At 41.3% G+C, this 23,157-nt stretch overlaps 2 protein-coding genes across 3 annotated transcripts in view; one reads left to right on the top strand and one right to left on the bottom strand.

The window, feature by feature from the left end:
* The window catches only part of STAG1 (STAG1 cohesin complex component), a 504,547-nt gene extending 489,779 nt beyond the window's left edge, over positions 1–14,768 (top strand). The window contains exons 28-33 of the mRNA XM_061167656.1: positions 2,405–2,610; positions 7,930–8,104; positions 10,006–10,116; positions 10,659–10,773; positions 12,566–12,646; positions 12,734–14,768. Of these exons, the coding sequence (XP_061023639.1) occupies positions 2,405–2,610; positions 7,930–8,104; positions 10,006–10,116; positions 10,659–10,773; positions 12,566–12,646; positions 12,734–12,757 (712 nt within the window). The 3' untranslated portion in view covers positions 12,758–14,768. The remainder of the gene's footprint in view (positions 1–2,404; positions 2,611–7,929; positions 8,105–10,005; positions 10,117–10,658; positions 10,774–12,565; positions 12,647–12,733) is intronic.
* A 4,886-nt stretch (positions 14,769–19,654) lies between these two features.
* The window catches only part of PCCB (propionyl-CoA carboxylase subunit beta), a 96,799-nt gene continuing 93,296 nt past the window's right edge, over positions 19,655–23,157 (bottom strand). For both annotated transcript variants that reach the window (XM_061167653.1, XM_061167654.1), the window contains 5 exons: positions 22,847–22,954; positions 22,508–22,608; positions 21,993–22,091; positions 20,979–21,078; positions 19,655–19,966 (listed from right to left, as the gene is read on the bottom strand). In XM_061167653.1, the coding sequence (XP_061023636.1) occupies positions 19,845–19,966; positions 20,979–21,078; positions 21,993–22,091; positions 22,508–22,608; positions 22,847–22,954 (530 nt within the window). In that variant the 3' untranslated portion in view covers positions 19,655–19,844. The remainder of the gene's footprint in view (positions 19,967–20,978; positions 21,079–21,992; positions 22,092–22,507; positions 22,609–22,846; positions 22,955–23,157) is intronic.

Below are 23,157 nucleotides of genomic sequence, written 5' to 3'. Positions count from 1 at the left end.
TACGTTGTTAAATATACATTTCTGTTATTGGCCCAAAAGCACAGTAGTGCATATTGTTTTATACAGTTGCTTTTTAAATCAATGAAAAGATAAGTAGGCAATTATATTGTTCTTTATGACTACCTGGTAATTACTCTTCCACACTCATAGTTTTTTCATGTAAATTCAGATTACTTTCTGATGTGATTTGTTTTTAGCCTGAAGAACTGTCTTTAGTATTTCTTGTAAGGCAAGTCAGCCACCAGCAAATTCTGTATACACTTTTGTTCATCTGAGAGTGTTTTTATTTACTCCTTACCTTTGAAGTATAGTTTCTTAGATACAAGATTCTTGTTTGATAGTGTTTTACTTCCAGCATATTGACTGTGTAATCCTGCTGCCTTCTGGCCTTTACTGTGTCTGATGAGAAGTCAGCTTTTAAATTTATTGGCGTTCCCTTGTTTGTAATCAATTACTATTCTCTAACTACTTTCTAGATTTCTTTAATCTTTGGCGTTCAGTATTTTCATTGTGATGCGTCTCGTTGTGGATCTCTTTGTATTTATACTGCTTAGAGTTTGTTGAGCTTTGAGGATGTGTTGATTGTTTTTCATCAAATTCTGAAGTTATTACCGTATTTCTTCAGATTTGCTTCTACACCTTTCTTCTGGTACTCCCATTACACATATCAGTGTGTTTAATGATATCCCACATTTCTCTCAGGCACTGTTCATTTTTCTTCATTTTTTTTTCTTTCTGCTCTTCAGATTACATAATCTCTATTGATACATGATCAAGATTATTGACTTCTCTTCTGCCAGCTCAAATCTGTTGAGCACGTTTAATGAATTTTTAATTTCCATTGTTGTACTCCAGAATTTCCATTTGGTTCTTTATCATTTCTATCTTTCTATTCATGTTCTCTATTTAATGAGAAATAGTGTTCTTATGGGGCTTACTTTTAATTCTTTAGACATTATTTTCTTTAGTTCTTTGAATACATGTATAATAATTGCTTTGCACTGTTTTGGGCCAAGTTTTCTGTTGCTTGCTTTTTTTTTTTTTCCTATATATGGGTTACATTTCCCTATTTCTTTGCATGTCTCATAATTTTTTGTTGAAAAGTGACCATTTTAGATAACGTATTGCACATAGGATATACCATGAGATAATAATGTATCTACTCATGATGCTTATGCTTCATCTCCCTAGCGATGGATGTTATTGGTTACTTGGTTGTTTATTTGTTTAGAGACTTGCATCAGCAAACTCTGTGAGGTCTGTTTCTCTCCGTTATGCAGACTCTACTGTCCCTACTCAGATCTTTGTTCTTTGTTTTTTTATCATTTAACCTGTATTAGCCTCTCAAAGGTTGTGCTTAAACCTCCTAGTTAGATTTTTACCTTTTACTGTTGGATATGGGTGTGACTTTTAAAAGCTGCTATCACAGTTCAGGTTGTTTACTTTGCCCCAGAGTCAGTCAGGAGACCAGCAGCTTAGAAGCTTCCTCCCTGATTGCTCCTGAGAAGGGCAGCCTTGGGCCATGTATAGTCTTGTAGACCAAGAGGGAAACATGTGATATAAAGTATTTATTTTATTTAACTTTACTTTTTTAGAGCAGTTTTAGGTTGCTCTAAAAAAGTAAAGTTAAATAAAATAAATACTGGGATGTCGTAGAATTTGCCTTTAAATACCAAAATCAGAAAGGACAAGAATACCCGCCTCCCAATCTCGCTTTCCTGGAAGTGCTAAGTGAATTTTCATCTAAGCTTCTTCGGCAAGACAAAAAGACTGTGTAAGTTGCACGTTGCAGGACAAGTGGTTTTTATCATGACACCATTATAATTCTTGGAGAAGGAAGTGGCAACCAACTCCAGTACTCTTGCCTGGAAAGCTACAATCCATGGGGTCGCAAAGAGTTGGACACGACTGAGCGACTTCACTCACTCAGGTTCATAGCAAATGTGAGGGGAAGGTACAGACAGTTCCCATCCCATAGACCCCCTAGTGTCCCCCACTCTCAACATCTACTAGCAAAAAGGTGGTTTTGTTGGGGACGGGGTATGCCACTCTCCACACTCTACCATTTTAGAAATCCTGCCCTGTTTAAACATTTTAAAAGAGAATCAGTATCCTTTTTGAGCCAAACTTCTGATTTGTTTTTTTTGAACACTGGTATTTAAAAACAAACAAAAAAAGGAATAAAGGAAGAAACACGCATACCCTTTAGTAATACATTGCTTATTCCAGAGATAATGTGAAGCAAAATCTTAAATTCTCAATCCCTGTGTTTCTAAAGGTAACCACTGTGAACAGTTTAATGTGTATCTTTAAGGATTATTCAGAGAGAGAAGAGAGCTTCAAGTTATGAAAAAAATTAAATGAACTGCTTCCATAAAAATGACTGCTTCTGTTCTGTTTCTAGTCACTCATACCTAGAAAAATTCCTTACGGAACAAATGATGGAAAGGAGGGAGGATGTATGGCTTCCACTCATCTCCTATAGAAATTCTTTAGTCACTGGTGGTGAAGATGATAGAATGTCTGTGAACAGTGGAAGTAGCAGCAGCAAAACCTCCTCAGTAAGGAATAAGAAAGGACGACCTCCACTTCACAAAAAACGAGTAGAAGGTAAGTGTGCCTTTATGGTGTGAGGCAGATAATGTGCCTGTCACGATAAATAAAGCGGTGAATACTCTGTTGAAGCAAGATAATACTGTTAAGCACATTATTTCCTTGTGTGTTCCATACACACTGAGAGAGGTGTAGGCATGAAGGTTAGAATAGACAAAAGTCAAGCAGAAGAGGGTCAAGGAAAAAGAAGCTGAAAAAGCATTGAACACAGGAAGATGGTAAGTACAGAGAAATAAAGGAGACAAGAAGGTTTACAAAATTGATCCCCTTACCATAGACCTCTAATACATTAAAGTTTAAAATAAGACAGTCATAATGTTATTCTATCAACATGCATCCTAATATAGGAGAGATTCTGGTAAGTTGAGGGTAGAACTCTACAACACATTGAATATACCAGAACAACTTTCCATTTCCACTGCTTGGTTGGAAAGTCTATTTTTGGATATTAAAATAGTGATGGTCAGATCTAGTTTTAGATCTAGACCTCATAGATCTAGATTACTCATAGGCTATGGGGAATGGGGAGAATTGTTGTGAAAATGTGATCAAGAGTAGAAATTCCTATATTCCAAAAGACTAAAGATTGCTATTAAAAGTGTGAAGGTCACTCAGTTGTGTCCGATACTTTGCAGCTCCATGGACTGTAGCCTGCCAGGCTCCTCTGTCCATGGCATTCTCCAGGCCGTAATATACTAGAGTGGGTAACCCTTCCTTTCTCCAGGGGATCTTCCCAACCCAGGGAGCAAACCCAGGTCTCCTGCATTGCAGGAGGATTCTTTACCATCTGAGCCGCCAGGGAATCCCAAAGGATTATTCTTTTTTTTTTTTTTTTTTTTTTAACGATTATTCTTAAACTAAGAGAAAACGCAAAGTAAAAATGCTTATTTCCTCAAATAATCTTCTTCCATCTCCATGATTCTCCTAATAAAATTTCTCCAAAGCAAGACTGCAACATGCTTCTTTTTACAAATTTCTTTTTACTTCTGCTAACTTAAAAACAGTGACTCATCAAAGACTTTGCTGAAATCTGTAGCAGAATTAATTAGAATTTAAGTCTAATGTTTCTTTCATCATTGAGGAGGTGGTATTAACTATTGATGAAGAGCACAAACTCTAAATTCAGAGTTCTAGATAGAATACAGACCTGGCTTTCTCGTTTTTCAGCTGTATAACCTTTGAGCATGTTCTTGAATTTCTATGAGCCTCAGTCACTGAGCAGATGAAGTACGATCTGAGTACTTGTCCTGTTGGCGGTTGTGAATATTCAGTGAAATACTCTTAAGTAAAAAACTCAGTACGCAGACAGTGATCACCTAGCACAGAGCTTGACACAAAGGCATCGTCTGATAAACGTTCGCTGCCATTGTTCAGATGTGGTCATCGTATAGTATTCCCCTTCATCTAGCATTAGTCAGTGGGTTAGGCTGAAAGTGTATTTCAAAGAGAATAAAAAGATTTGAAAATACAAAATTAATGTTAAAGTTTAAGATTTCCTTTCAAGTTTCAACTTTAGGACTTAACATCTTTTTGGTCCAGAAAATGAAAATAACAGAACCCTATCTTTACAGTATAGGAGCCTCAACTTTTCTCTAAGAATGATTTCAGTCATTTCCTCTTGAAAATGTCTTTATCTGGGCACCTCACATCTATTCATCTATCTGGACTTTTTTTCTGCTCACAGCTTTTCTTAGGTGTAGTATGCATTTATGAGCCAGCATTCATCAAATCCTTGCTATGTACTTACATTCTATCACTTAATCATTTATTTGACCAATGTTTGTAAAGCACTTAGGTCAGTTCCTGGCACATAATGAATGCTGTATTGATGTTTCATAAATCAGTTCTGAGTTCAGCACTATTACCCAGATTTTACAGAGAAGAAACAAAGGGCTAGAGAATTTAGATACCCACTTATCTACACACTAATGGAGAGTTAGTCATTAGTGTGCTCAGAACAGAGAGGTCTATGTGGGCCAGATAACCCAGTTTGGTAACCATTTAATTGCAAAAAAAGAAAATCTTTCTCTGTATCAGTTTCAGATTTACCAAGTGACTAAGGTAGGTTAGGTGTCCAGAACCCTTAAGCAATAGGGTTTCATCAGTTTGGGATGAAGATGAGAGAGCTTTGCAAGAAGTGTTCTCATTGAGGAATCTTGAGGGGTTGGAAGGATCTCTTCAAGAAGAATAAATTCTACCTGAAGTTATGCTTTTATTCAGTAAATATTTACCAAGCACCATCAAGTGAAGAGGAACTAAAAAGCCTCTTGATAAAAGTGAAAAAGGAGAGTGAAAATGTTGGCTTAAAGCTCAACATTCAGAAAACTAAGATCATGGCATCCGGTCCCATCACTTCATGGCAAATAGATGGGGAAACAGTGGAAACAGTAGCTGACTATATTTTTCTGGGCTCCAAAATCACTGCAGATGGTGATTGCAGCCATGAAATTAAAAGACACTTCCAAAGAGTTGGACACGACTGAGCGACTGAACTTAACTGAACTGACTGATCCTAAGAACTGTGCTAGATGCTGGGGATTTGGTATTAAAAAAGAGTTCACACTACAGAAAGGGAGACAGAAGCAGGCAGTTTCAGTTCAGAATGGTGAGTACTCTGATGGGCCAAAAAGGTTCTCTGGAAACATACAGGGAGTGACCAAACTCTTAATGGATCCGGGAAGATGTTTTTGGAGATGACATGTAGTAGAAAGCTGAAAGATGGTTCAGTTCAGTCACTCAGTCGTGTCCGACTCTGCAACCCCATGAACCACAGCACGCCAGGCCTCCCTGTCCATCACCAACTCCCAGAGTCCACCCAAACCCATGTCCATTGAGTCGGTGGTGCCATCCAACCATCTCATCCTCTGTCGTCCCCTTCTCCTCCTGCCCTCAATCTTTCCCAGCATCAGGGTCTTTCAAATGAGTCAGCTCTTAACATCAGGTGGCCAAAGTATTGGAGTTTCAGCTTCAGCTTCAGTCCTTCCAATGAACACCCAAGACTGATCTCCTTTAGGATGGACTGGTTGGATCTCCTTGCAGTCCAAGGGACTCTCAAGAGTCTTCTCCAACACCACAGTTCAAAAGCATCAATTCTTCTGCACTCAGCTTTCTTTATAGTCCAACTCTCACATCCATACATGACCACTGGAAAAACCATAGCCTTGACTAGATGGACCTTTGTGGACCACGTAATGTCTCTGCTTTTTAATATGCTGTCTAGATTGGTCATAAGTTTTCTTCCAAGGAGTAAGCGTCTTTAAATTTCATGGCTTCAGTCACCATCTGCAGTGATTTTGGAGCCCAGAAAAATATAGTCAGCTACTGTTTCCACTGTTTCCCCATCTATTTGCCATAAAGTGATGGGACTGGATGGCATGATCTTAGTTTTCTGAATGTTGAGCTTTAAGCCAACTTTTTCACTCTTCTCTTTCATTTTCATCATGAGGCTTTTTAGTTCCTCTTCACTTTCTGCCATCAGGGTGATGTCATCTGCATATCTGAGGTTATTGATATTTCTCCCGGCAATCTTGATTCCAGCTTGTGCTTCCTCCAGCCTAGTGTTTCTCATGATGTACTCTGCATATAAGTTAAATAAGCAGGGTGACAATATACAGCCTTGACGTACTCCTTTTCCTATTTGGAACCAGTCTGTTCTTCCACGTCCAGTTCTAACTGTTGCTTCCTGACCTGCATACAGGTTTCTCAAGAGGCAGGTCAGGAAAGATGGTTTACCAAGTTAAAAAACCTAAATGAAACCATTCCTATGGTCATCAAATTTTAAATGCAGCAGAGAATAACAGTTTTGAATTAAATGTTGAATGAAAGTGATATGAATAAAAGATGTAATCTTGGCTGACTTAGAAGAGATTTGGTAGTGAGCTTCAGATCAGTGGAATGACTTTAACCAGATAGTAGATAGATATTTCCAGGAACAGAAAAGCTTATCTAGAACATACATGCATCTGAGAAAATTTTAGAAAAGCTGAGGGCAATAGAATGCTTGATGGCTAAAGAGAAGCCTCACGTGCACATTGTCTCTCTGACTTAATGGGGTAGGAAAACTTCGTAATATATCTTGTGGTAAAATTCTTCTGACACAAGAAAATGCAGTTGACTTTGAACCAATGGGATGAGGAGGAGCAGCCACCTACATAGTTGAAAATCCATATCTAACTTTACAGGCCATATACATGGTTCTGTATCCATGGATTCAGCCAACCGTGAAGCATATAGCACTGGAATACATATTTATTTTTTGAAATCCATGTTTAAATGGACCCAACAGTTCAAACTATATAGTTCAAGGATCAAATGTAATTTAGAATTTTATAGGTAGAACTTTATAATTACATGGTATTTTATCAGAATTTAGATATGCAAATGATGCTATAAATAGTGATTTAATCTGTTCAAGTCTTTATAAATGATCTTTATTTTATTTTTTTTTTCATTTATTTTTATTATTTGGAGGCTAATTACTTTACAATATTGTAGTGGGTTTTGTCATACATTGACATGAATCAGCTATGGATTTACATGTATTCCCCATCCCGATCCCATAAATGATCTTTAGAAGAAGGAAAAAATAGTTCCTGGTCTCTTGAAGAAACTTAAATCTGATTACAGAGATAGTGAATGCACATTACAGATCACTGCCAGGACAGTATATAAAATTAAGCCGTAAGGGAGCAAGAATGATTCTGTTTCCTCTAGAAGCTAAAAAAGAATGGTAAGTGGGGGCCAAGCAGGGTGACCAGGGAAGACTTCCCTAAAGAGGTCAAAGTTAAGGGTGTGAAAACAGACCCTCAATCCAGCCCTAGAAGTGTAACTTGGCAGAGAGTTTCTTGCCAGGTGACCAGAGCATAATTGTGTAATAGGACTTGCTGATTTCTCAGTGAAGCCAGACTTTCAGTGCTGCTGCTTGCGGCGCCTGTAAGACCCAACAAATAGGCCCTTTATTGCTTGAGCAAAGGAAGGTAGAGGGGTCTCTGGCTGGCTACAGTCTTCTCTGTGGAGGTGGAGGGACTTGGAAGAGATGATAATGTAGGATAGCTAACATTTATTTGCTGATTATATACATCACCTCATTTAATCCTTACAGTTGGGAGGGCAGTTACTGATGTTCCATTTTGTATATGAGAGGGTTGAATTTTGGAAATTTAATAGCTTACAGAAAGTCACACGAGTGAGTGGTGTAACTGGAATTCAAGCCTATGCAGTCTACTCCAGAGCCATGCTCTTTGAGTGTGTGCTGTAACTTCTACCAGAGTTCATTCCACCCACTGACATTCTGTGACTCCAACTGGAATTTTACAGATGAAAGCCTGGATAATACGTGGCTGAACAGGACTGACACCATGATTCAGACTCCTGGCCCCCTGCCCGCACCACAGCTCACTTCCACCGTCCTGCGGGAGAACAGCCGGCCCATGGGAGAACAGATTCAGGAGCCTGAGTCTGAACATGGCTCTGAGCCCGACTTTTTACACAAGTGAGTAGTAAAAAATGGTTTTCTTGCATAAATCTTTAACTGTTAAAGTAAGGAGAATTATTTTATCTGAGCATATTCTTTTCTCAATTCATGAGAAAACAAAACCACCAAGAGACTAAATAACTTATATTATAAAATATATAATATCTTATAAAGTGGTGATAAATTCTGAGAATAGTTGCTCTTTCTGTAAAAGAGAATCAAGCTCTTACCTTTTCCCACACCAGAGATTAAAGTGTTTTCTGGTACCATGGCTCTGCAAATCACAGAAAAGTCAGGGTGATGGCATGACTTTTGCTGTGAAAACCTTAACTTTTTCTTTGTTATTTTTCCATTCAAATTTGAGAGTCTCTAAGCTCCACTTGTGTTTCTATTCATTTAGAGTAATTCTGTGTTATTCTGATGGAGAAAAGAATTCTCACTTGAACTCGACAAACTTAGCAGGTTGGAAAGAGGAAGGTTAGAAGTGTTAGAAGTATTCAGATCTTGGGTTTTCATAAGGAATCTTTTCTCTGAAGATCTGCCGTCTTCAAAGCTGAAAGGATAATTATTGTCAGCTCCTGCATAACTGAGCAGTCTTAGAGGGGAGTTTGTCTTATGACCAACATTCCTACTGCACTTCCTTGGGCAGTGGGGAGTCTTTTATTTGAGCAGCCCACCTTGCTTTCCTGACTTTATACCATGTCAGGCCCTCCTGGCTATGGCCTGTCTTCTTTTTCCTGCTATAGTTTTATAGGTTGAATCAAGGTGGTAGCCTCACATGATACAAAGGCAGCTGCTTTGAGAGAACTTCATGTGGCAGATTTTAGCAACCAAAAAGTCATCCCATCCAAGTTTGCATCCTATGAAATTCTCAAGAAGCATATGTATGCAAGTGTCCATGTTTCAGGAAGGATAGAGTGCAGGTGAAGATTTGGCCCAGCATGTACCTGACTCCAAACTTCCTCAGAAGGAATGAGAAAAAATGTGGTCTACCCTTCCTTGTTCGACTCTGGAGAGCTCTGAGCCACCAAGCCAGCATCATTCCTTTCCCTCAGGGGACTGAGTGTCCAGCTAGGAATACTTGTAAGTAGTGTAGCAGCTGGATACAGGAGTCTGAGAAGCATTCTTGTTTAGTAGGGATTTGGGGAATTAAGCTGATAATTTAAGCACCTAATAGGGGAGGAAAAAGTTTTCCTCAACCCTCGTAGAGCCCCTGTCTCAGTCTAAAAATTAAACTGACAAAGACAGATTAACAGGGGAAAAGTATAAAAATGTTATTAAATTTTTACATATACAGGGGAGCCTTCACAAGAGAAGGAAGACCTGAAGAAGTAACCAGAGTAGGAAGCTTTTAAGCCTTTTAGACAAAGAAACAGTGCATTTGTAAAGAAATGACAAGACACATGAGTTTGGACTAGGGGTGGTCACATCAGGGCTAGTCAGTCCTCATCTTAACCAGGAAGAATGAGCATTTGTTTAGCAAGGTTTGTTTGCAGGTTCCTCTGGTTCCATCTCTGGGCTCATCAGAGTCTATCTCCAGTAAAAGGATAATTTATTTCCTACCCTTTTAGGATGAAAAGGGGAACTTTTTTGTATTTTGCTGCTGCTTAATTGCCTTCAGCTCAAAATAATTTCTGTCTCAAAGAGGCATATCTGGGGATGACATATTCCGATTGCCTTCACACCTAACAACTAGCTGCCACAGCCAACTGCTCTTGGGGACTTAGGGATCTCCAGCTTACTACCATTTCTGCCAAAACAGGTCCTTTGATGATGATGTCAACCTTGACCCTGGAATATATCCAGCAAACTCCCCTTACATGGGGATTAGACCAACCAACTATGCCTTCTTAGCATGGGACTGATTACCTAAACCCCTCTTTTGCTGCCACAAAATGAATAACACTACCCTCTCTTAGTCCTCAGATGCAGATCTCTTGGTTAGGCCAGCCGAAATTAGAAGACTTAAATCGGAAGGACAGAACAGGAATGAACTACATGAAAGTGAGAACTGGAGTGAGGCATGCCGTGTAAGTGTTCCGTCAAGTGCCATAAGAACATGATGACTGTGTGATGATGGTCATTTTGTGTGATGACTTGGATTTCTCTGAAGTTTAGTCTTAGGAGTTAAAATCATAATTCAAATATGCTATGCTGTGTAGGATAGGAATGGAGGGCATGGGCTCTTAATGCGTTCAGCATTTAAATCCTAGTGCTGTCCCTTATCAGCTGTGTGGTCTTGGGTAAGCTCTAAAACCTCTGTGCCTCCAGTTCCTCATTTGTAAATTTGAGATAATAATGGTACTAATCACTTAAGAGTTCTGTGGGAATTTGTGTACATAGTTAGCTAGTAATATGGTTATTGCATTTAACTTCCTTCTGATGAACTGAGATGAGATCTTGAGTGAACCAAATGAATGATCCTTAATTACCTGAGTTCAATAGCATAATTTGTGCAATCTGTTGGTTGTTACTAGAAGGTGCTTTAACTGGTTCGCAAACCCAATATAAGAGTCAGGATTCCAGGTTCTATGAGTCTGAACAGCTTTCTGACTGTATCTTTTCATTTCAGTCGGGGTCTCATGGAGGAAGATGCTGAGCCCATCTTTGAAGATGTGATGATGTCATCCCGAAGCCAGTTAGAAGATATGAACGAAGAATTTGAAGACACCATGGTTATTGACCTGGTAAGGAAGTTCAATACATTTTTTTCTGTTAAAATATGTGAAAGCGTTGGTGTAAGATGATGCTCTTGTTTTAAGAAGCCTGTGAGGGACAAGAGGAGGTAACACTGACCAACAGTGGGTGTGGCATTTGGATGAGCTTGTGTTTTTCAAACCTGCTTTCAAAGCAAGTCAGATTTTGAATTCTGGCAATAATAGGAACTGGCTTCTTATTACATTCATGAAAAACAGCTTTCCTAGATCTGTCTTTCAGTGCAGCATGTGCACCTGGCCTCTCGTACTTTAAATTGGAGTCTGACTATATAACATAGCAATCAATTGCAGAATATGGACCTTATCTGTTCAGTACAGAGAGACATGTTTAAAATAAGGAAATCTGAATATGGACTTAGTGTAGGTATACTAAGAAATGATTAACTTTGTCAGAAATACATGGTAGTTATGTTCTTTTAAAAAGAGATCTGTTAAGAGACACATTGAAGTTGTCAGAAGTGAAATGACATGAGGGGAAAAAAAAAACAGGTGATTCAGTGAAACAAGATTGGCCAAATGTTTGAAAATTGTTGAAGCTGGGTGACAGGTGCACAGGGCTTCATTATACTGCTTCCTCTGTGTGTTAATTTGCTAGACTGCCATACAAATACACCACTGACTGGGTGGTTTGGCAAATTTATTTTCTCACAGTTCTGGAGGTTAGAAGTCTGAGAGCAAGGTGTCAGCAACGTTGATTTCATTCTGAGACCTCTCTCCTTGACTTGTAGATGGCCATCTTCTCCTTTGGCTTCACATGATGTTTCCTCTGTGTGTGTCTCCTCTTATAAGAACATAGATCACATTGAATTAGAACCCACCCATATGATCTCTGGGCTTCACTGGTAGTTCATTTGGTAAAGAATCTGCGTACAGTGTAGGAGACCAGGGTTCAATCCCCTGGAAAAGGAAATGGCAAACCACTCCAATAGCTTTGCCTGGAAAATCCCATGGACAGAGACACCTGGTAGGCTGCAGACTGTGATGCAGAGGGTAAAGAGTCTGCCTGCAATGTGGGAGACCCAGGTTCAATCCCTGGGTCAGGAACATCCCCTGGAGAAGGAAATGGCAATCCACTCCAGTATTCTTGCCTAGAGAATCCCCATGGACAGACGAGACTGGCAGGCTACAGTCCACGGTGTCCCGAAGAGTCAGATGCGACTGAGCAATTTCATGTTCACGTTCATATGATCTCCTACCTTACTCACCTCTTTTTTTGAACACCCTATCTCCAAATACAGTCAAATTCTGTGGTCTAGGGGTTAGCACTTAAATATATTAATTTGAGGGGCATAATTTAGCTCGTAACAGTATGCTTTATGTGTTTTGAATTTTACATAATGAAAAGGTTTGGTAAGAAATGTGAATGAGACATATCCGGTCTATAACCTCCTTCAACCCACGCATCAGTAGCTCTCCACCTACCTACTTCGGGTAGGGAATTTAATGAAGTTTTGTCACCTACTGTTTGATCAATCTTATAATTATTCCATGATTGAAAGTTGTGTTCTTTATTTATAGGCCCCCAAATTACATGCTTTTATACATTCATTATAATTTGAAAGCATTTAAAAAAAAAAATTAAGTGATAAAAGCCAAAGTTAGATTTTTCTTTAATGTATGCTCCTGTAAGTCAGACTCTTTTCCTTTCAAAGTGACACTTAACAGTTATTTATATTAACGATACCATAGAAATATTAGCTGATTATCAGTGTTTGTCTTCATGTATCTCAGGAAAAAATTAAGTATCCGTTTCTCTTTCCAGCCCCCGTCAAGAAATCGGCGAGAGAGAGCCGAGTTGAGGCCAGATTTCTTTGATTCTGCAGCTATCATAGAAGACGATTCAGTAAATGTTAAATTATTACTGTTTTTTCTTGTGTTTTCTGGGTCTTGTTTATGCATGAAGTTAATAATTGTGTTTCATTTTTTCTAGGGATTTGGAATGCCTATGTTCTGAAGTCTGAAGAAAATTTACAAATCTGGAACTCTATTATTTAGAGCTAGAGGCCTATATACTGTGATAGCTTGTATGGGGAAAAAAAACACTTTTGATGTGATCTGATTTGTTTTTTAATCAAATGATTAAGGTCAATCCCTTTTTGCAGTGACAGAAGAGGAGCATGTAAATTACCCAAGGGAATGTTGGTGAATGTCACCTCAGAAAGACTGACCTGAAAAATCATTTGTGTCCTATTATTGGACTTATCCCAGTACAGATGTGTGTGTTTTTCTGGAGGGAGGAAGAAATTTTAAATTTTTAAAACAGCTGTCAAGATAAACACTGTAATACACCTGTTTTATGAAAACTCAGCATTGAGTAAAAAAAAATATTTTTAACTTTATTTTCCTGTTGTACAATTTAAAAACCGTTTTAACATTTTGCCTTTTTATGTTTTAAAAGCTAACCATTTTTATTAAACCTATGAGTAAGCAGCTCACCCTAATTGTCGAAGAGTGTTTTTGGAGCTCACTGGATTTGGTTGACCATGTGGAATACAGAAATATGGAGGAGCAGAATATTGACAAGCTATGATGAAATTCTGACAGTGCATCTCTGCCAAAAACCACACACCCTCTGTGGACATGGATCTGAATTCCCAGATTTTATATACTCTTGAATAAAAAGGTTTATTTTTATTTATAAGGGGGCATAAAATAAGAAATGTCCATGCAGCCATTTTTCCAACAGATGCTGTACACCGTTCATTTTATATAGAGTAGGGAGATTCAAATACAGTACATTTTCTATTGGTATTTGTTCTGTGCATTTTTAGCAACTTCTACCAGCAAATAAAGTATTCTCAGTAAAACAAAAATGGTTCTCAAGTTATCAGTTTGCTGTTTTTACCACTTATTTCATGCCCTGCCAAATTCAAGTTACATGGACTTCCATTTTCTTAAAAAGATAATCATGAACTCCTTTGCCGTTCAAACGTAATTTTAAGTGTAACATAACCGTGTCTACTTCCCATGCACTTAATACCCTTATGCACTAATTTTGTGACTTAAGTTTACCAATTATAGAAGTCTGTGCTGCATAGAAGTCTGTGCTTAGAGGGTGACGTTCTTAAGCTTACCTTGAAATACAGCTGCATTTCAGTGTTAAATGTGCATATTAAGGATAATTCTTTGGGGGAAAGAAATTGCAAATCTTCAGGACAGCCTTCGATGGTATAGAGTTACATACTGCTTAGACTTTTATGACTTGCTGCTACTATTATTTTAAAAAGCCCACTTAGTTTCTTCCTTTCTGATTTTAAAAGTAAGCCTCAGAATTTGCAAACCAATCCACCACAGCTGTTTCCCGGCTGGTTTTTAAAGTAGCTGCAACAGAATGATGAGGCTTTGCTTTCCCTTTTTACCAAAAAAAAAAAAAAAAAAAGTGTTTTTTAAAAAACAAATCTGTGCACCCAGTGACTATGTGGGAAAGCAAAATGGGTTATTTTATTCATCCTTTTAGTAAACAAACTTCTCAACATTTGTACAGTTCTGAAAAAAAACTTGGTCACCAAAAATGTTTTATCTGCTAATTTAGCAATTCCTGGGCTCCATTTAGGGGGGCTAGGGTATCGCTTTCTTCCAGAAATATGGATTTCACTGGATGTGAAGGGGCAGGGATGACTGGACTGTCCACCACGCCAGCCCTGCCCCCTGTGGCTCTGGCTGGGGAGCAGGCGGGGAGGTGCCCTGGCACCTGCACAGATTGGTCCTTTGCTGGACAGTTTCATGTGGAAAAACCAACGCCAACGTAGAATCGTAGACAACCACACGGCAGAAAAGGCTTAGTATCTACTCCAATGGGTTTCCAGTTTAGTTTGAAGTCAATCGAATTTTTGTATTTTCAGTGTCTCCTTGATTGGTTTTGCTAGTAATTCTGTAAATTGTACATTTGCAATATGAGGTTTTTTTCCTTTTGTACAATTTGAAACTGATGCTTCACCTTTCCTTTAATAAACTATTCAAAATCAGGCTTGTGGTAGTCATCCTATTGTTCCCATTAGGTAAAGCTTGAAAGAGGTGATTTCTCGTCCTGTTCAACAGAATGATGAAGCTTTCCTTTTTTTTTTTTTTTTTTTTTTTTTAACCAAGAACTGAGAATTTGCTCTTTAGGATAATTTGTTAAAACAACAGCAAATCACTCTATCAGTGAGGCTTTACTTTTTTAAGCAAGTAGAATTTTAAGACCAGCTCAATCAGTTTTCTTTCATCCATTGAATTTCCTTGGAGAGAGGGAAAGACTGGTTAGACCAAGTGGGCATTCAAGAGGAAGTCGCTTGTGGGCTGAGTGTTGGAGGAGGCATTCATGGATTATCATCAACTGGTCTGAAGCCTGGGACCTTCCTCCACCTGAGATCCAGACCCAGCACTTATGCACGACCGAGCCCTTTAAAGACCACTTGTGTTCTACATGGCTGCCAAAGTGAAGGTTTCTCTTGACACTGCTGCCAGATGTCACTGCACAAAATCGTGTCCTACACTTTACGGGCCCCACTGTGTTCTCCAGGCTGTGTTCATTAGATGGCCTGAGATGTTCATGAGAAGCAGCAGGAATGCAGGGGATAAATGGGCAGCGGGGACTCTGGGGCAGCCAAAAAACGGAAGGTGATTAAGTTGGGGCTCTAGCAGCTCATCTTGAAGGTTTGTGCTTACGAGATTAGACCAGGGCTTTACCCAGGTGCAATTCTACCCTGGCTGTGACTGTTGGCCCTGCTCTCAGAAAAGAATCAATCAAACAAGGAGCAGGATCTTCATGGGAAGCAAAGGCTTAAGTGCCTGTTGAGGTTCTTCAGACCAAACTCAGGTAAGGTCCCATCCCTGCCCTCCTAAGTGCCTTGCTCTGCAGAGATCAGGATAGCTTTCTACTCCCAAGGACACACAAACTATCACAAAGACAGTAGGGACATGGGAAGTACCTACCTACTAAATAAGACTCAAGTCCTCTGGTGACAAGATTCAGCATTTTCCTCTTAAACAAGACCACAGTTGGGAAAAGGCATGCCTAAACGCCAGCCCATGAGAACTCAATGCCACTCTGTAACCCACAGAGGCTGGTGTACCGGACAAAGCTGCCAAGATCTTACAGCCTCATGTCTCCTTCACCACCAGCTTGGTTTTCAAATGGGCCAAATCCTAGATTGGCAGACCCCAGAAATTGGACTGGCCAGGCAACTTCAAGCTATTGAGCCACACACTAGCCAACCTGTATGATTCTTCCTTAGCCGGGAGGCCTCTAAAAACCCAGGAATCTGCCACCACTCCCTTCCCAGCTCCAATAGCTTGATCTTACTGCTGGTGCCAAAGAGAAGTACAAAGGATCCCTGGCCAAACATCTCTGCCCACTAGAAACTTACTGCCTAGCTTGGAAGACAAAACTATGTTTCAGGTCTAAAAAGGGAAGGAGGGTGAGGAATGCACTATAAGCTGCTTTAAAAAATACATGTTATGAGCAGAATCATCTCAATACAAGTTGAGATGAACTAATGGGAAAGTCAGGCCCTTGAGCATGAGCAGACTGGAGCTACTTGAAGCAAGACAGTATTCTCAAAACTCATTAGAGGCAGGACAGGACATACCAGAACCTTCTGTGTGGGCTGCAGACTGAAGAGCAGGGTGCTATCCATTAGAAGTGCTAGAAATGCAACAAGATCTGGACATGGAATGAGTCTTAGCTCAGAACAAGATTTCTGGCTTAGTGGGAGGCCACAGAGATGGGCAAGAGGTGGGGGAAGACTATTGTAGAAGAACTCAGAACCCAACTAGAGTGGGAGATTCCCATTCTCCAACAGAGGGAAGGTGCTCAAGAAAAATAACTCTAGGGGCATAAACCTATCTATCCAGAATGGTGGGGTCACTGGCGGAAAAAGTGGATGATAGTCACATGTAGGTTAAGTCGAGCTTAAAATACAGACCTTTAGAACTAAGAGTCTGGAACACAGAAAGTCATCAGGGATTGGAGGATTCAGAATTCTTACCTCAGAGAAGCACACCCATGCTTTAACCTTCATGTTGGAATCACTTAAAATCACCATTTCTGGTATAACTTAAAAGTTTACATACTCAGAAAAATAAAGTCAACAAGGGTGGGAGAAAAAACTATAAAGTGATCTACAAACATAAAGGACTGATTCTTCAAAAATGATAGCCACCCAAGTTACTAATCCAAATAACCATGTACCTTCTGTTTAGAAACAATTACAAAAAAGTCTTGAACTTTACTTTAGAAGGTTTGATGTTGATAAACCTGTAGTAGCTCTGAAATTGGGGTTTATTGTAGGACTAAGCAAGTGAGTAAAATACCCTTAAACAACACAGATTTCAATTGGGCAAGTCCACTTATACAGATTTTTCAACAGTAACTACTACAGTACTACCTGGTGCACAGTTGATTGAAATCCTGGACATGGAACCACAGATTGGTTCTGCATATAGGGAGAGCCAATTATGTTTTACATGGCTTCTCGACATCAGGAGGGCAGGCCCCTCTAAGCCCCGCATTGTTCAAGGGTCAAGTATATACTGAGTAAGAGCCCCTTTCATCCGTGTAGGAGAAGAACTAATTATGGAATAAAAGGAAGGCAAATAACTTATATGTTAGATTAGAATTAAAAGTTTCAATATGAACTCAAAATTCAAAAACACATAATATATATTTTCATATATATATGTTCCCCATATATATACACACACATACCAGGATAAATATTTCATAGTCCACTGAAAATACCTAGAAGCAATGACAACCCAGTATCAATGTGAAAATCTAGTGTCAATGTTTGCATCTAATTTCATCTCCTAAAAGAAACCATGGCTCTAAGGAAAACATAATTAACCTAATATAATGAACCTAATATATTATCCTGTGTCAAAAAATAAGCAAGTGCACAAAAAATTACTCTTTAACATATCAAAGGGACTAAGAAACCAGCTTGAAAGAGCACCCCTCTGGTCGTATCAGGAAATTCTGAACATCAAAATGACTGACTAACATTAAATCTTTAAAGAACCCATGATTGAATATATTCATTCACTAAAAACAAGCATTTATGAAATTATGTACCAAGCACAGATTTCAGCTATGAATATATGATTCTCAATCTCAAGAAAACCTAGGGTGGGGCTTCCCTGGTAGCTCAGTGGTAAAGAATCCTCCTGCCAACGCAGGAGACACAGGTTCGATCCCTGGTCCTGTAAGATCCCACATGCCTCAGAGCGACCAAGCCTGTGCACCACAACTACTGAGGCTGTGCTCCTGAGCCTGGGAGCCGCAGCTACTGCGAAACCACACGCCCGAGAGCCTGTGCCCCACACGAGAAGCCTGAGCAATGCAACTACGGAGTAGCCCCAGCCTGCCTTAGAGACAAGCCCACACAACAAAAAAGACCCAGCCCAGCCAAAAATCATTAATAAATTTAAAAAAAAAAAAAAAAACCCTGGGGTGGAGAAGGTATGGGACAGGGAGAAAAATGTAACAAGCTAGTATAATGTGTGCCTGGAAAATTTGATAGGGTGATAGATAGCATAGTGAGAAAAGGCTTCCCTAGTGGCTCAGACAATAAAAGTCTGCCTGCAATTGCAGGACACCCGGGTTTGATCCCTGGGCTGGGAGAATAGCAACCCACTCCAGAATTCTTGCCTGGAGAATTCCATGGACAAAGGAGCCTAGCGGGATACAGTCCATGGGGTTGCAAAGAGTCAGACACAACTGAACACACACACACATAGTAAGAAAAATAAACTATTTCAGGAAAACTGCTTAAAAATGAAAAAATAATTTACATGTCTAAATTGATACTAAAAAATTTTTTTGAAGAGAAGAAAACTCCTTCTTTCCTTATGGATAAAATGATAGGATCAGAAATACAGTATTTTATAACAAACACAGAACAGCTGATTGAGGCAAGAATCATACTGTAAGTACTGGACAAAAGTGTGCCGACAGGCTTACAAAATGCCCTCGTTACTAATTACAAAGAGAAAATTACAAAGGCTGTCATCTTTGCAGCTGTCACCTTAACCAAGTGATCAGATTCAATTTCATCAATAATGGGAAAAAACTAACATGTGCTTCCTAATGTAGTATAAGAAAAGAACACTCTTGTGTATTATTCTTACCTGGATCTAAATGTCTGTAAACAATCAGACAGACCCAAACTGAGCGACTGTCTACAAAATATTTGACAAACATGCTTCAAAAATGTCAATCTCATTAAAGACCATGTGAGACAATGAGCCTGTTTCATAGGAAATAAACACTGAAATCTGGAGAGACAGAGGGTTATGATTCTGCAACTTACTCTCAAATAGGTCAATAAAAACAGTAATTAGACACTTATGTAGGAGATGAAGCAAATGTAGAAAGTGTTAAGAACTGGAGAATCTAGGTAAAGAGTATACACCTCTTGCCACACTTCCACAGGTTTGAAAATTTTCCAAAAAACTTTTTTAAAATCTGAGAACACATTTCTGGAAAGAAGTTAATATAAGGTAAGCAATTACTATATAGTATATGCTTCCTAAGCATCTATTCTGATAGACACACACATGTATACAACATAATTATAAATACTTTTAATCCTCAACATTTCCTGAAGGAAACAGAAGGATAGTATACATCATTTAAATATTATATCATTTATAAGTAAGAAAACTGAAGCCTAAGCAGATAAGTAGTTCACTCTAAAGGCTTATTATCTCACCTTCAGAGAAAAAATTAATTCTTAGGGAAAGAAAGGAAAACAATATACAGATAAGGGTCAGCTCAAAGTGATAAAACTATAGTGTTTTCTTTCTAGTTTTCTTCATTTTTCAGATTTCTACCACAAAGAAAAATAAAAAGAAATTTAAGCTCAAAATATATCAGTTAAGATTTTTAATAAAATAATTTTACAGTAAGGCACAAATGAAATTTTTCTAAAATTTAATAAACTTAGCCATTTCAAGCGATTAATGGTATTTAGATTCCCAGATTTCATGACTGCAAAGGCAGGGGCGTATAGAATCGGCCAGGCAGTAATTAGCTCCTGGTTTATCTTTCCCTGATTGATTTACAATGGAATATTCGCATGTTTCCTCCAAGGGCGCTGTACCTTCTTGCTGGCCAGGACATCCAGGTCCCCGCAGATTCGGGCACGTGTGGAGGAAGGCTGGATGATGTCATCCACAAACCCTGGGGAAGCACAGGAAAGGAAGCGGATCACCTGCTGCCCACCAAGCCCTCACGTGGCGCTCAGTGTGGGCACCGCCTTCTGGGGCCGACAGTGTGCATGGGGCCCAGGCCGACACAAGAGGGGCTTGGTCCTGCGGGCCTCCCCACGACCCCAGGAGCCCCCTGTTCCTCTGGCGGGTCCCAAACTGGCCCAGAAACATTCAGCAAGAAAAGGAAAATGTGACCCCTCTTCCATCCTGTCAAGATGGAATTTAGTAGGGAATAAAATGAAGAAAGTGCACTTTTATTTTTGAAAACTCACGACGGTCATTCGCCCCATCCTGTGCATAAGGCTGTCTTGCCACTTCACTTTGCCACTCTTCCCATCAGGAAGTGGGCTGTACTTCTTCACCTGGCCTTGTAAATTGCCTTGGCCAATAGAATGTAGCAAGAGTGACATTGCAACTTCCACACCTAGGCCTCAAGGCACCTTCTTTCCCCTCTCGCCCTCTTGCTGCCCTCAGGACACCCCGCAGGGCAGCGTGGACTCACCTCCCAAAGAATAAGCAACCCCGTGAAGGAGAGTCCAGCTGACAGCCAGCACCAGCCACGTGAGTGGGGCCACCACGGATTATCCAGCCCCAGTCAGGCGACTAGATGACATACTTCCATGACTGATCCAGCAGAACCACTACCCAGCGCAGCCCAGACCAAATGCTGACTCTCAAAACTATGAAGGGAAGGTGCACGGAGGTTATTTTAGACCACTTTGTTTTGAGTAGATTTTTCACAGTTCTGGGTAACTGGAACACCACGAAGAGAGATTTAGCCACTTCAGCAATGTTTTCTTGATCACAGTTACAAAGTGGCCCACACAGGCCCCTCTGCTCCTAAGTGATGACGGCTCATGGTCCAGCCAGCCCTCACCAGTCTCCAGACTCAACAGGAAGGGCAAAGGTAGGCCTTTTGAAGCAAAATAAGCAGCAAGCGACCCAACAGCTGAGCCAAGCTGCTCTCCCCACCACAGGCCCACCTCTCACGGCTGCAGGAAAAGGGTTGGCAAACTTCTCGATGTACTCTGCCTGAGCAGCCTCCACGTTCTCGTGCCCTTTGAAGATGATCTCCACAGCACCCTGTCACGAGAGGAGTTGGTGATCGTCCTGGAGGCCCCTGGAGACCAGGGCAGGCCCCCCTCCTGTCAACATCACTGGGAGTGATTGCAAATGTCTCGGTAAACAAAGTGCGCTGGAGAGGAGTGGCCACACCAGGCGCCCGGAGGAGCTGGCATAACCCCACGGCTTCAATGGATGCTCAGCCACGGCTCCAATGACTGGGTGGCCCACACCAAGGCATCACTTGCCTCCCTAATTCTGTCCTAATCTCTCCAAGTCCTTCTCGAAGGCCAAGATATTTGGCCCAGTTTCCACTGTTAAGAGTCAAGGTTCCCTTATCAAGGGAAGCAGAATGCTGTTACACTTTTTCATTATCCTGAGCCCTGAGCATACAACTTAATGGTCACAGGAAGAGAAACTAAAATGCAAACATAGAAAAATGAGGACTGAGACAGAAGCCTTCCTGTCAGCACCCCTAAAAACCGGCTTGGGGAGGTTGGGCCTGGGAGATACCTAGTTCAACCCCAACAGCTATTTCAAAGCAGGAAAGGAGTGGTGGGTAGACGAAGCACCAGGAGGCACCCTGCCCAAAGTCAGCAGGGTCAGGACTACAGCGTGGCCTCCGTGGGCTGCAGGAGTGGCTCCGGGCCCTCTTGGCAGCTGGGGATGGGGTTGGGGAAACATCCAGTCCGGCAACAACTAGTTCAGCTGACTCAGCCCTTTCCCTTCTACTGAACCCCTGAACCCACTTGAGGCCCCTACTACCTGGGTCCGTGCTGGAAGTGAAAGTGCAGGGGGGGCACTGCCAGGTTTAGAACACAACTCCCCGGAGGCCTGGCGACCCCAGGGGCCCAGGCCTCTTCCCAACACTTCCCAGCGATGCGGGGTGAGTGGAGTCCCTGGAGCCAGGAGAAGGGAAAGCTGGAGGGTCTTACCTTTGCGCCCATGACTGCAATCTCCGCCGTGGGCCAGGCGTAGTTGGTGTCACCACAAAGGTGCTTGGAGCTCATGACATCATAGGCACCACCGTAGGCCTAGAACAGTCCCAAATGCTGAATGTTAGAGCCTGAGTCAACCAGATCACGTCCCTGTAAGACCCCAGGAAGCCAAGTGAAATGAGGATGAAAAGCAAGAACTGGCCCTCCTGGGCTCCTGAAGGCCCAGGGCTGGGAGGCCCAGGAATACCAAGGCGCAGCCACAGGCCTTTCACAGTTCATGGTCATGGTCTTCCGGCCTTTTCCCACTGCTGCTCTCCGTTCCCAGATGAGCAGGGACTTCTCTGCCAGGCGTGTCTGCAGGACCATACATGCTGGGCCATCCTTGAGAACTTGTTAAGGGGAGTGAGGCATAGACTCCTTCCAGCACTGCTGACCCTCTCGGTCAGACCCCCAATCCCCAGGCCCCGCCGCTGGGGGTGAGCGGGCTCCAGCCTCCAGCCTGAGCTCCTCACCTTCCTGGTGATGATCGTCACTTTGGGCACAGTGGCCTCTGCGAACGCATAGAGCAGCTTGGCGCCGTGGCGGATGATGCCCCCATACTCCTGCGCAGTGCCTGTGTCATGAGCAAGTTATTGGATCCCCACAGAATCTCCCTGGGGTCAACCCCCACTCTCAGCTGTGAGGGCTTCCCCCTCCCCACAGGGTCACCTCCAGCCAGTCCCACCCCCCAGACACCCAGAAGATGGCAACGTCACAAATCCTGTGGGACCTGTGCAAGAGGATCTCCAAATAAAGTGGGCATCTCACTGGGCAAAACCACCTCTCCTGACCCATCTCCGTCAGGGACTCACCAGGCAGGAAGCCAGGGACATCCACAAAAGTGATGAGGGGAATATTGAACGAGTCACAGAATCGGACGAAACGAGCCCCTTTCACGGATGAATTAATGTCCAAGCATCCTAGAAAGAGAGAGACCACGTGCTGAGCTTCTAGGCCACTCCCAGTCCCACCCACACTGGGCAACCATTCAGAGCTGGTTTCTACAGGGGTACCAAAGTTTCATCATCAGAGAAACTAAAGGAGGGCTTCATACTCCAAGAAAAACAGGGGAGACAGGAGAATCCACCTGGCCACTGGTCAGAGGGCCCAGCAGTGGCCCGGC

The sequence above is a fragment of the Dama dama genome, chromosome 19, assembly GCF_033118175.1.
Source record: "Dama dama isolate Ldn47 chromosome 19, ASM3311817v1, whole genome shotgun sequence".
NCBI classification, from domain to species: Eukaryota; Metazoa; Chordata; class Mammalia; order Artiodactyla; family Cervidae; genus Dama; species Dama dama.
This window is presented reverse-complemented; position numbering and strand designations above follow the sequence as displayed.